The 14,652-nt window shown below is 34.9% G+C and overlaps 1 protein-coding gene across 3 annotated transcripts; it reads left to right on the top strand.

Moving 5' to 3' along the window:
* LOC126890470 (uncharacterized) lies at positions 1–7,281 on the top strand. Of its 3 annotated transcripts, none has more exons than XM_050659433.1 (3): positions 1–74; positions 3,540–4,046; positions 6,923–7,281. In XM_050659433.1, exons 1-3 carry the CDS (start codon positions 63–65, stop codon positions 7,160–7,162), a joined length of 759 nt encoding a protein of 252 aa, XP_050515390.1. In that variant the 5' UTR covers positions 1–62; the 3' UTR covers positions 7,163–7,281. The 3 variants fall into 3 exon arrangements, with proteins under 3 accessions (XP_050515390.1, XP_050515391.1, XP_050515392.1); XM_050659434.1 differs by lacking the exon at positions 1–74 and adding an exon at positions 1,562–1,781; XM_050659435.1 differs by lacking the exon at positions 1–74 and adding an exon at positions 2,653–2,706.
* The last annotated feature ends 7,371 nt before the right edge of the window (positions 7,282–14,652 follow it).

The following is a 14,652-nucleotide window of genomic DNA, read 5'->3' as shown; positions in this document are numbered from 1 at the left end:
ATTTAAGTCACTTTTTATTCAGTTTGTGTTGATCGCTCAACAAGCAATTTAAAGAAAGCAACATGATCTCTAAGGTAATTAGTCATTATTATCGAAAATTATTAAAATAATTTACTGTCAAGTGAATAATAAGTAATTCAAATTGTTAAAATTTTGTGTTCTTCTAGTCTACATCATTTACTATAAAAATATTATCCCTCTTGTAACTTTTTGTTTTACAACGTCACAATATTTGCTAATTATGTGTCATCAACATCATTATCAAGAGATATTCCATCAACCGTCTGATGTAAGCCTACCTTAGCTGTGCCCATTCATTTCTGTTCGTTGTTTTTTGTACTTATTTGTGACCAGTTACTTGCTTGACATTATCAGACATTAATCCATCTAGTTTTAGGTCTGCCTCTACTTCTCTTCTTTGCTCTTGTTCTCTGTTGGTCTTCATTTTGGTCCTGCCCAGTTCCATTTTAACAGGGCAATCTTTTGGATTACGGCCGTTACTTTTGATCGTCTTTTTTATCTTCATTGGAGTTACGATCCCTGAGCTTAATGTCGAGCTTTCTTCTTTTCATAGCTCTCTGAGTTAATTTGTCTATTTCATTCTTCGTTATCCCATTTGGGCTTTACCAGTTCCATAGTATCTTTTCTGTTTTTGAAGTTATGCTTCTTTAGGCGCGATTGAAAGTAAAATTTCATAATACTGCGCGCATGTGCACACAGAGAGTATGGCGTTTGGTTGCTATCTTTCAAGTTATGTATAAATCTATCAGTGCAAGAAAAGGTGTGAAAAGAATATATTAGTGTTTTTAGTAAATATATTTATTATAATTTTTGTGTCTTTGGATTTGTCTTCCTCATGAGTAAGATGAGTATTATTAAAACATTTTATTGTATATTTATTATACTTCACCTTGTCTGTTTGTTACCGTGAATTGTCATTAGGTACGTCCGAACCGATACAGACACAGTCCTCGTAGCGTGGCCAGAGATCAAGAGGTCTTGAAACAATCCGGAGCAATCCTATATTTTTTTTTGAAAGCGATAAGCACAAAATTAGTTTGGTGTTTAAAAAAAATTAAAACAAACTGTTTAAAGTATATTTATTTTTAAGAAATCATATAATAGAAGTATAACTTCTCACGTGCGTACAAAGTACACACACATTTTTTTTTTATGTTAAGAACGTATTGGTTTTGTACAGGTTGATTACTTTTGCATAATTTACGAGTATTTCTTCTCTACTATTTCCTTCTCCAAATCCATTGGTCTTATTAAAATTTCATTTTGGTTTTCTCCTTTCTCCTTCTTTTTTAGCCATGGAGAGATTCAGATCGATCGATATATCCGTGACGAAGATCTTAAAGTACGTATCCATTAGGTTGGTGCTCCGTGTAGCAGCTTCTCATAGTGGGTACGTTGGTGCTCACGCTCGGCGCTCAACCTCGGTGATTCAACCGATTTGCGGTTAATATGTAGAGGAGCGCATGCCGTATCCATTGGAGCAGCTACACGGAGCACAAAGCACCAACGTAATGGATATGTACCTTTACACTGGCATATCGGTGTCATCGGTATCATACGGACATTGACATAAATATCCGTAACGAAGATCTTACATAACATTGACATATCGGTAGAAAATAGAAAGAAATATTTTTGATGTGTGTAAACATTTCTTCCTAAGAGAAATTTTGACTATAAATAATCATTTAAGTCACTTTTTATTCAGTTTGTGTTGACCGCTCAACAAGCAATTTAAAGAAAGCAACATGATCTCTAAGGTAATTAGTCAGTATTATCGAAAATTATTGAAATAATTTACTGTGAAGTAAATAATTAGTATTTCAAATTATTAAAATTTTGTGTTCTTCTAGTTTACATCATTTACTATAAAAATGTTAGCTCTCTTGTAACTTTTTGTTTTACAACGTCACAATATTTGCTAATTTTGTGTCATCATCATCATTATCAAGAGATATTCCATCAACCGTCTGATGTAAGCTTAACTTAGATGTGACCATTCATTTCTGTTCGTTGTTTTTTGTACCCATTTGTGACCAGTTACTTGCTTGACATTATCAGACATTAATCCATCTAGTTTTATGTCTTCTTCAACTGCTCTTCTTTGCTCTTAGTCTCTATTGGTCTTCATTTTGGTCCTGCCCAGGTCCATTTTAACAGCGCAATCCTTTGTATTACAGCCGTTACTTTTGATCGTCTTCTTTTATCTTTACTGGATTTACGATCGTTGAGTTTAATGTTGAGCTTTCTCCTTTCCATAGCTCTCTGAGTTACTTTGTCTACTTCATTCTTGGTTATCTCATTTGGTCTTTATCAGGTTTTTCTTATCTTTTCTGTTTTTTTTTTAAGAACGTATTGGTTTTGTACAGGTTGTTTACTTTGGCATACTTTACGACTATTTCTTCTCTACTATTTCCTTCCCCAAATCCATTTAGTTTTATTAAAATTTCATTTTGGTTTTCTTCTTTCTCCTTCTTGTTTGCCCATGGACAGATTAAGATCGATCGATATATTATCCGTAGGTAATGAATATCTTACATAACATTGACATATCGGTAGAAAATAGAAAGAAATATTTTTGATGTTAATTGACAATTGATGTTTGATGACAATTTAAGTTACTTTTTATTCAGTTTATGTTGATCGTTCAACAAGCAGTTTAAAGAAAGCAACATGATCTCTAAGGTAATTTATCATTATTATCGAAAATTATTGAAATAATTTACTGTGAAGTGAATAACTTAGTAATTAGATTGTTCAAATGTAGTGTTCTTCTGATCTACATTATTTACTATAAAAATGTCAGCTCCCCTGTAGCTTCCCTTTAATGTTTGTTTTATTTTCGTAGGTTTAAAATAGTTAAACCATTAAACTTTATCAGCAGCACTTCTAAATAGCTGCAATCAACTGCAAGCAAACTATTCCTGATTTTTCATCATAATCATCAACATCTTTGGCTCGGCAATCCTTTGTGAATCCTTGCCTACTCCAAGATCCTTCGTATTCTTTTACATGATGTATGTTGAAATGACACACTTAATATCTTTAGCCTGATGTTCTTCTTCCGTAAATTATAATCTTAATTATTTATGTGTTATTATTGTTTCTATTGTTGTATTATTGATTTCTAGTTAATCTACATTTTTAGAGTGTTTATTTCTGGTTCTATACAGTATTTCCAGTATTCATTGTACTCTAATGTAATTTTCTAAAATTCTGTATAACTTTTGTATTATGTGCTGTAACTTTTCCATATCAGCATTCAAAAATTACATGTATCCTTTATAATTTAGCCCTCCAGGTCTGGAAGATACGTCGCTTGGTTTACTATTCTTTTCCTGTCTTTTCTGTTTGCTGCTTTATTTTTGCAATTTGTGATTTTAAATTTTTCTATGCCTTTTTAAAAACATCCTCCTTCCACCTAGTTTCCGGCCCTGCCTCTTTTTCTTTCCTCCTGTTCTTCCCGTTATTATTTTCCTCAGTGTTCAAGCGTTTTCTATTTTTTTCCTTATTTTCAGACTTTAACAACACTTCTTCTAGTCACCTACGTAGTAGCTGTTGAGGACATTCCAACGTCGTATGCTAATTATAATGATTACCATAACACGGTAAAGCACATCCAATCTGCATATGCAAAGAAAGCTGAACCAGTTCAATACGCCTATGCCCAGCCACAGCAGTACTCAAAGCCAGAAGCGCCCTCCAAAGCGTATTCAAGTCATTCGTCTGGCTATGCCACGCAACCACTACTTACCCTACAGTCCAACCCAGCACCTGCCATAAAATACACCCATTCACAAGTACCCTCCCAAGAACGAGACTACACTGTTGGCTTAGGTGCATACGGACAACAAGCATCTTCTTTAGGTGGCTACGAACAGTACTCAGCAGATTTGGGATCAAATAATGTTCAGTACGCTGTTCCAGCTCAAGCCGTTCAGTACTCAGCACCCAAGCAGCAGATTGTTCAGTACGCAGCACCTCAACAGCCTCAATACAGTGGACATAAATATGAAGAAGAAAATGTAAGTACAATTTTCTAATCATTTAAACAAAACCAACAGGTACCGTATTTTAAAATCTGAATATTTTTATTATAACTAAGATTATATTGGACCCCTAATAGATTTTTATTTTTTTCTTCTTCTTCTTTTACTGTAAATCGTAATCCTATTGATTCTGATATGTTTTTCTTAATTCTGAGCTCTCCCTTTGATGTTAAGTAATAAATTTCGTACCTCCGTGTTGGTGGTCGGTCGGTGTACTGGTTTCCATGTGTTTGGTTTTTAAATTTTTAATGCCTCTGCATTAAACAAGCAACTTCATTAAAATGGAAGTAGACAGGATGCTTCGACGATGATAGATAGAGAAATAGAGAGAAAGAATAGGAAACTGACGACCTTATGAAATGAGAAAAATATGTTAAAACGGCAATATCAAAAGTACCTGCTCTCCAATATGAAAATGACTTGCCCAAAAAGATATTTTTTTTTCTCCATAATCATTAGTACAGTGATGATTATTACAATAATTACAATGTGGTCAAAAGCGACCTTATTATAAATATTTCATCAAACTAAGAGTTTAGCCCATATCTTCTCTTATCTAAAGTAATAATATATTGTACTATTCTGACATGCACAGGCGCACAAGCTCCATGCACTGCTTTTTATGATTACTTAAACTAGTTCAAAACTAGTTAAACAAAATTAGGTATACTATAAACAACGAGCAAAAGTACGTGTTAACGATCAGCTCTCAGAGGAAATTGAAATCAGACGTGGGATGAGACAAGGATGCATATTGTCGCCAATTATTTTTAATCCCGACCCGGAAGAGATCTTGAAAAAAGCTCTTGAGGGTGAAACAGCTGGAGTAAAGGTAAATGGAATTCCCATTAACAGTATTAGATATGCGGCTGATACTGTCATGGTAGCCGAAAATATTGGAGATCTTCAGAGGCTGGTGACGAGGATAGCGGAGTTTCGACAATACGGTCTAGCAATGAACGTTAACAAGACAAAGTTTTTGATAATATCGAAAACCCAAATAAATAACGAGAATCTCTTCATAAACGGATCAAATGTCGAACGAGTCGACCAATATGCATACCTTGGAAGAATGATCAACTCCACAGGAGATTACTTACAGGAAATCAAAATCAGAATAGAAACGGCTAGAGCAAATTTTAACAAAATGAGAAAAGTGCTCTGCGCAAGAGATTTGAAGTTAAAGCTAAGAGTTAGGCTGGCTAGATGCTACGGTTTCTCGACTTTGTTTTATGGAATGGAAGCTTGGACCTTGAATGCGGCATCAATGAAAAAATTAGAATCATTCGAGCTGTGGGTGCATAGAAGAATTCTGAAAATATCGTCGACAGAACACGTCACATACAAAGAGGTTCTTAGAAAGATGAATAAAGAAATGGAAATCTTAAATATGTAGGTACCATCAAACTAAGAAAATTGGAATATCTCGGACATATTACACGTACAAGATACAACTTGCTCCAATTGATTATGCAGGAAAATATTCAAGGAAAAATAAGGGTAGGAAAACGCAGAATATCGTGGCTGCGCAACCTGAGAGAATGGTACGGATGTACATCAAATAAACTTTTTAGAGCAGCTGTCTCTAAAAACTGAATAGCTGTGATAATTGCCGACCTCCTTCGATAAGATGGCACTTAAAGAAGAAAAGTTCAAAAGGTTTTGTCTTCTTAAATCCTCTAGGTTGCACGTTAGTATCGGGAAACTGGATTGACTTAATATTCTCGTGTCTATGATGTCGTTGCTCGTGACTTCCTGCCATCTTCTTGATGGTTATATCCACAGATCCTACTATTCCTAGATCCTTCTGAAGGTCACTCTTTGCCACGTATCAAGGAGCATCTACAATGTTTCTCAGTATTGTGTTTTGGAATCTTTGTATTATTGTAATATTGCTTGGTTTAGCACACCTCCATACTGGGCATCCATAAGTCCCTACAGGTCTTCATACCTGTTTTTCAAGTAATAACTTTTTATGTTTGGCATAGCAAGTAGTTTGGCGTATAATGGTATACCTAAATACTTACGAGTGTCTGCATATTATGGTACTTGGAAATTGTTGATTATAACTTGTGTAAGTTTCCATTTTTGTGTCCATTCATGGATTTAATTATTTGCTTTTTGTATCTTGATGATCGCCTCTTTACTAGTCATCTCTAGTGCTTCGGTATCCATATCATCAGCAAAGTGTTGTCTTCCAGTACATATACATCACACTATATAGTAGGTATAGGAATGGACCTAACACACTGCCTTGTGGAACAGCTGCTCTAATTTCTGTTTCGTCTGAAAATTCCTGCTTAATTTTATAATTCCGTTCATTTATGTATGACTATAAAATTTGTGTGAGTATTATTTGGACAAAAAACTTTTTAATTTAGGCATTAAACCTTCATGCCAGACTTTATCTAAAGCCGTCGCAGCATCAAGGAAGAGAGTTGAACATATTTTCTTTTCTTCTAGCTAGCGACCTTTCAATAATATTTGTGATTCTGTGCAGATTTTTTGCTTCAATATTTGGTTTCTCAAACAGTTTCGATATAACATGGAGCAGAGATATCGGTCTATATGACGAAACCTCAGATACTGGTTTTACATTTCGTTCTTCTTCTTCTTCTTATGGTGCCTATCCGTTCCGGATATTGGTGATCATCATGGCTATCTTAACTTTGCTTGCTGCTATTCTGAATAGCCCGGCTGTCGATGTATTGAACCACTTTCTCAGGTTCTCACTTTCAACTATAATTTAGGATAATATTTATTTGTATTATTGATTGGTTTATATGTTTATTAAAATTATTTGGTAGATATTCAGGTATAAGATATATTCAAACTTTACTTTTTTTTTCTAGACCCACCCCAAATACGAATTTTCCTACGGAGTAGAAGACCACCACTCTGGAGATATCCACTCCCACAAAGAATCTCGTGATGGTGACGTTACACAAGGAGAATACTCCCTCCATGAAGCTGACGGCACAGTCAGAACTGTCAAATACCGCGTAGACAAACATAGTGGTTTCCAAGCAGTAGTTGAAAAGTCTGGCCATCCTCAACAACAAGCTCACCAAGCGAAGAACGCGTATTATTAATTGTTGGTGTTAGAGATCTCACAAACGCAGTATTAACTAATTTTAAGGGTTGTTTTTATTTGTTGTATATGTATTTATGCTTTAAAATAATAAAATTTGCCAAAGTAAGTGTTATATAATAGTTTTATTTAAAACGTAGGTTCTTATGTAAGCAGTTTCAAATTTACAGTAATTATAAAGTAAAAAAATCTGTATATTTGTGTGGACATCTTCTTCATCTGCCACCTCTTCTAAGAAGGTTCAATTCGCACCAGAACCATCAAATTTCAAAATTAAAAAGGCAATTCAAAAGAACCATCATGGCAATTCTCACTTTCGATACCGTTGCTCTAAAGGGATCAGCAGCTTTAACCATGGGATGTGTCTTCTTCTACAAATCCTTCCGCCCTGCAGACATGTGGACATGAAAATTTAAACATTTTTTTATTTATTTTCAAATTTCAACAGGCCTTGAAGGCCTAGGGCTAAAAATACAATTAATATAATACAATAACATAATACTTATATTTATATTACAAAACTTTTATCGTCCCTGTTTCTTCCCAACCAATAATTATCTCACTTCTGAGATCTTCCTCTGCGCTGTCAAACCATTTTTCTCTGGGTCTTTCTTTCCTTCTTTTCATGATTGAGCCCCGTTTTAGGATCATCTGTGGCATCCTCTTCCTTATAACTTGTGCTATCTATCTCATCCTCTGTGCCTTTATGAAGTGACTAATGCTTGGTTCGTTATACAGTTCCTCTAGTTCCCTATTTGTCAGGAAGAAGAAGCAAATTAGCTATGAAAACAAAATTAAGACTGATAAATAGCATTATACTGCCAATAATTACATACGCATCTCTTGCATGGGGTCACATAAGTCAAAGTAACAAAAAGAAGATACAAGCGGCACACAACAACTGCCTCAGAGAAGCTGCAAACGTGCCCAGATACGTCGCCGAACGGTTCTTATTTAGAGACCTAAAACAAATAAGAGTACTGGATATTATGGAGGAAAAAGCCAGAACAAAATTTGCTGAGCTAGAAGACCACCCAAACCGGATCTTGCAAGAGATATTAAGGTATGATGTGTACCATAGATGGAAACATAGGAGACCCAAACAACAAATATTAGTAAATATATAATAAAGGCTAGATAATCGTAGCTCTATCAAAAGAAGACAACTTGCTCACCTTTGGCATCTCATTATATTTATTAATGTTGATTTTTATAATTTTCAGACATCCCTCAAAAAAAATATACAAAAAACTTCAAAACGGCTTCAGCCAATAAACAAATCAATAAAATATTAACAATAGGCGAAAGCCACAAAAAAAAAATATTAGTAACAAAACCCAAAAAAGGGCACGAGGGGCCTACATCCTCGAGCGCCGAGTCGCCGAACTGGACATAGCCCAGAGCGGGGACTCGGCGCCCGAGCAAGCAAAACAGATCGAAGATAAGTCACTAGAGATAGCGGGAATAGAGCGCCTCACGCTGGCCTGCATTGATCGGGGTAGGATTTCATATGGGAGTCCGTGTACCCAAGACTCCCATATGATAAGCACTTTGCTGATTGAGAGCCCCTATAGCGCATCAGAGTGCTATCGGGGGGTAAGTGGATGGTCTGGAGCATTGAAGCGGGGTGGAGTGATTCCTGCTTACGGGAGTTAATCCTCCTCGCCCCAATGAATTGTATCACCCGAATGTCATTCTCTAGGGGTGAGCAAGTCTCTCAGGCTGGGTTAAATCACTATGCTTGCTTGCTTGTTCCCTATTTGTTCGTCATACCCAATATTCCACCGTATTTTTGTCTTCATATGTAGCTTTGAGCATTTTCCTTTCCCATCTTTCCAATTTCTCCGTATTTATATCTGATTTTTATGAAAATTTCAATTTATATTATTTGGAATGAAATATGTGCTAAGTCGATCTAAGATCAATTAAAGTAAACTTAAAACGTTGTCAATTACAAATTTAAACGATATTTAAAGTTTCATTTGTTTTTTCAATCTCCCCAACCCCTTTGAAATGTCCCACTTTGTGAGTCCGTGCGTGTAGTTTTCACTTATGTTTGGTGCGATGCCTTATGGTAGGGGAGCCCAAGCGGGGATTTTTGCAGTCATTCGAGCGCGTCAGATTAGCATATGGTGAGAAACCTGGTACTCTGCAGATGCACCTCTACTATATATTGGCTCTTAACACAGGGGAGTTCGTTAAGGGGGGCCGAAAAAAAAAATCTACCCTTAAAAAAACTCGAAATTGTCAGATTAAGATAAGGTAGGTTAAGTACATGCAAAAGAGTGTATATTTCAAAAATCTGACGATTTGAGCCGGGCGTAAGGAAATGGGTGAGTCCCAAAGTTTCATAAGAAAAAAGCGAATATTTCGCGAAATGAATGGCAGATCGAAAAACTAAAAAATGTATGCTCAATATTTTTTAAAAATCTATCCAACGATACCAAACACGACTTCTCACGGAGAGGGGTGGGGGGTAAATTGAATATTTTAAATACGAATCCCGCGATATTTCGCGAAATGAACATCAGATCGAAAAACTGTAAAATATACTTATTCAGTATTTTTGAAAAATATGTCGAAAGGCACCAAACACGACCCCCCATGGATGTGGGGTGGGGGGTTACTTTAAAATCTTAAATAGGAACCCTCATTTTTTATTGCAGATTTGGATTCCTTACTTAAAAATAAGTAACTTTTATTCGAAACATTTTTTCGAATTATGGATAGATGTCGCAATAATCGGAAAAAACCATTGTTGGAAATGGAAAATTAAATTAAAAAATGGCAAGCGTCCACTAAAATGGAAAACTTTACTTAACTTTTTATGGTTTTAGGACCTACTCTTTACAACCCAATAGGTCCCCAAAGCGCTCGAGTGACTGCACATTTAGCATACTTTGCTCCCCTACCATTACTTTGTTATTATTGTTGTTTGTAAATTAAATACTTTTCAAATAGATAAACGAGGACCATGGGAAATAAAATCAAGATGTGCTGTGGACTGTCCCATTTTTGGGCAACCACCAAATATACCTGAAAATGTTTTACCGAAATACAAACAAGCGATGAAGTTTGTGGTTGCGAGAGGATAAAACAACAAGAAAGAGCCAGAATTTTCTGGTATTGCCGAACAGGTTGCAGCTAAATTGTAGGAAATATGGAAAAAGGCTTTAATTCCAATAATTTAACATAGAAGAATAATGATTTAGCTTTTAAAAGCCTATCATGACAAATATATGAAACTTATGAAACCATTTAAGAAGAGACAAAACAGTGAGTTTTACCAAAATAAAATTCAATGCTTTAAGAACAAAAGTAAAACTACACGTTTCGATATTGCAGCATGCAAATGTGACACTCTGATTAAATTGTCTTTGTAGCAAATCTCAAAAAGTGCCTCTGGATGAGCGCGAATTTCTATTAAATCAAAGAGGTCCCAGAAAAAGGGTGATAAGCTCGATTGGTAGGGAAAACAAAAACAAATATAATCAGAGAAAATAACGGTAAAAGAAGAAAGTTACCGACGCAAAGACAAAACTTTAGCTCAAGCAAAAAACAGTACTAAGTTTTATGGTCAATCGATCGTGGAAGAACACATAACACTTGTGCATGAGCCAGGGTGCAAATATTTCGGATATGGGTATCCGCTGTCTGGTATATCAGAAAGTGTCAATTCCAGCTATTGATGTAACACGGCTGTTAGAAGAGCATCTTAAAAACCGCTTCAGTGGTTTGTATGTCTGCGACATCAAACCACTGAAATGATCTACCCCTTAGACATCAAAAGAAGTTTGCCAGTGACCAAATCAAAAAACGTAAGGGTCTTCAAACTTTCTCCCATAAAAGTTTTGATTCAAGCGACTACTTTGAGTTAATTAACTAACAAAAATATCACTTTACAGAACCACTTATATTCTCTAGATTTTCGAGTGAAAATCTGCGAGATTTTATTAAGAATTCTAACTTAGACCCTTCTAACATTGAGATTGAGAAATATCTCTGCCACAAACAATGTGTAGAACGATGTGTCAAGCTTGTGACACCAGCTTCTCTAGCAGTTTGTGGAGCGTATTCGAGGGATGGATTTAAAAATACTCGAATTGTTTCCAGAAAAACTATGCCTCACTTTAATGCTAAATCGGAAGGCATCTTCGAATAGAATGCTTTCACCAAATAGTTTTGTAATATTTATATAAGTACCTAATTTTCTACTTTGCTTTATATTTATTTTAGTAATAAACAACTTGGGTGGCGTCAGGGAGACGGATAAGTTAGGCTATTTTGTTATAAGAAAAATGTTTTAGTATACTTTTCTTGAGTAAAATTTTTAATTGCCTTGGAAGTTCTATAAGATATTACATTTCCCTTACAAAAGAAATACACATATTAATGTATTTTTTCTAATTTTTAGTTGCCGTGGGGGGCAGAAAATATTTTTTTATTTCAACGCAATTTTACTAAAATACTAAATAGTGTGTCAGGCAACTTTTGTGAGCTATTACATTTTCGTTTCGAAATAAAATTTTTTTTTCTTCGGTTAACATTTTTCAAAATTTTTAATTGTCTTGGGGGGGGGCAGAAGATATTTTCCAATTTCGAAACAATTTTATCAAAATACTAAACAGTTGATTGGGCAACTTTTGTGAGGTATTACTTTTCCATCGCAAAAAAAATTTTTTTCGCCTTTTTCGATGCACCCTAATCCACACATAAATTAATCAAAAACGTGCTTCTTTATTTAAATTAATTTAAAAATAACACTGTTATATTATTCCTAGACGTTAATGGAACAGTTAAAAGATACGAAGTTCTAATTTACCCGGAGTCTTCGGCTTCGGTGGAATTGGCATCATCGTAGGATACAAAAACATTTTTGACTTCTTGCTGTGCTTACCGCATACATACTTGCATTTTGAACAAACTGTGGTTGTTTTTGCCCACTTATTGGCCTTTTTCTTTTGAATTTTCCTAATTTGACACATGAATGATATCGTCCCTTCCATTTTGGAATGGTGTTGAAGGTATTCAAGGGGATTATTTATAGTCCACTGTCAAGTTTTTATAAAAGTATGAGGAAATGAATTAAATTATAGAAATGCTAATTATGCCATCTAATTACTATCTATTACCAACAATGCTAACTACTAATTATTTAAGATTTTTAGGAACAAAAGTATTTAGAAAATCGGATGTAATGCAATGTTGTGGACACTTTTTAACACTTCTTGGTCCTTTTAGGGCTAAGAAAGGTTATGGAACTTTAGATTCCTTAACAACTCTTGTTGTAGACATTCAGAACAGTTTTTCCAGGAACAGTTATGTACCCGCTTTATTTTTAGATATCGAAGGTGCTTATGACTCTGTCTTTCTTTCAATTCTCCAAGAAAAAATTAATAATTTTTTTAATATTCCATCACAGTTTGCTTTTAACACTGTAGACCTGTATAAAAATAGGATAATTTATTTAAAAAATAATCATACTCTTATAGAACCTAGACTTAATAATAAAGGATTACCTCAGGGCTCTGTTTTGAGCCCTATTTTATTTAACATTTACACAGCAGATCTACACAACATCACTATTAACAATATTGCATTTAATCCATTGAAAACTTTAACAGTATCTATGGTCTCCATAAAAAATGGTTTATTGAAAATGGCTTTGAATTATCATGCACTAAATCACAAGTTTATTTATTTACCAGACATAACTTTCCTAATGCTAGAACAAAATCACCTTAGGTGGGCATCAATTTTCTTTAAAAATAAAATTAAATATCTTGGAATGATACTCGACCAGAAATTGACCTGGAAGTTACATATTGACGACATGTTGAACAGGTGCTGTACAAAAAATTTGTACAGCTTTAGGTAGGATTGGCTTATTTTTGGCTTAGACTTATCGTCTTATTAATTTGACTATATATTGACTTATTAATTTTTTTGACCATTTTAACGGATGGTCAAAAAAAAATTAAGAAATTCTCAAAAAATACACTGAATATTGATGAAGTAGTAAAATATTCTCTCTAGGTAATTGGCTTTGACTTTGACATTAAATTTGCTTAAACACTTAACATTACACTATTTTTAGAGTTCCAGTTGCTTTGTTGCTATTACTAATATACATTTTTATAATGGGGGACTGATTAGTATGGTTTTTGTTCTAGGAGCTAGAAGAATCACAATTAAAGCAGTTAGGTATAGGGAATGCTTAAGAAATAGAAGAGTACCACAGAAATAACAGAGTTAGCAGAGTTAGGAGGAAGTAGCAAATAGATGCAAATATTTTCATTAAATAGTTTACTCTTTAAAACCCCCTAATTCCAGTTTTTATGATTACTCTGGGCTAATTAGCAAAATTCATGGAAAAGTTGAAAAATTAGCAAAATTAGCTGGGCTAATTAGCAAAATTCATCATCACGCAAAGTTATCAACCAGGGTTCAGAGCTCATGCCAGAGATCACACTAAGCGAAATCCAGGACGCAATGAAAAGGATGAAAAACAACAAAGCGCCAGGAGAAGATGGAGTCGTAATAGAAGCTATAAAGATGGGTGGACGTGTCCTTCTCAACCAAATAAAAATTTTGTTTAACCTTTGTCTAACAGATTGTTGCATACCGGAAACATGGAACAATGCAGTAACAATTTTACTACACAAGAAAGGAGACAAGGCGCACCTAGAAAACTATAGACCAATCAGCTTATTGAACCACATCTATAAAATGTTTACCCGAATAATTACGACAAGACTAGAAAAAAAGTTAGATTTCTACCAACCCCGAGAACAAGCTGGATTCCGCTCAAAATTCGGAACGAACGATCACCTACAAACAGTAAAAACCTTAATAGAAAAGTCGATAGAATATAACAAACCACTGGTACTTATCTTCGTAGACTTTCACAAAGCCTTCGACACTGTGGAATTAGACAGCATTATAACTGCTCTGAACAATAGTAGAATAGATTACCGGTTTACAAAGTTAGTGCAAACATTATACCAAAACGCCACAATGCGTGTAAAACTACATGATACTACCAGAGAAATTCATATCAAGCGAGGTGTGAGACAGGGCGACACTCTCTCACCTAAATTATTTATAGCGGTCCTCGAATACGCCTTTAAAATGCTAAAGTGGGAAAATAGAGGAATAAAGATAGATGGAGAAATGCTCCATCATCTGCGTTTTGCCGACGATATAGTACTTATTACCGAAGATCTGGGTGAAGCACAACAAATGCTACTAGAATTAGAAAACGTGTCTTCAACAATAGGTCTAAAAATGAACATCAGTAAGACCAAATTTATGACAAATTTAGTTCCCAGCGAACACCTAACCATCCAAAATCAAGTGGTAGAATTGACAGAAAAGTACATATATCTCGGTCATGAAGTCAGAATAGGCAAGGACAATCAGACCTGCGAATTTCAACGACGAATAACACTTGCTTGGGCGGCGTATGGATCACTAAGAGACATCTTTAAG

The sequence above is a fragment of the Diabrotica virgifera genome, chromosome 8, assembly GCF_917563875.1.
Source record: "Diabrotica virgifera virgifera chromosome 8, PGI_DIABVI_V3a".
Taxonomy (NCBI): domain Eukaryota; kingdom Metazoa; phylum Arthropoda; class Insecta; order Coleoptera; family Chrysomelidae; genus Diabrotica; species Diabrotica virgifera.
The sequence above is the reverse complement of the archived record's forward strand: the minus strand, read 5'-3'. Positions and strand labels throughout refer to the sequence as shown.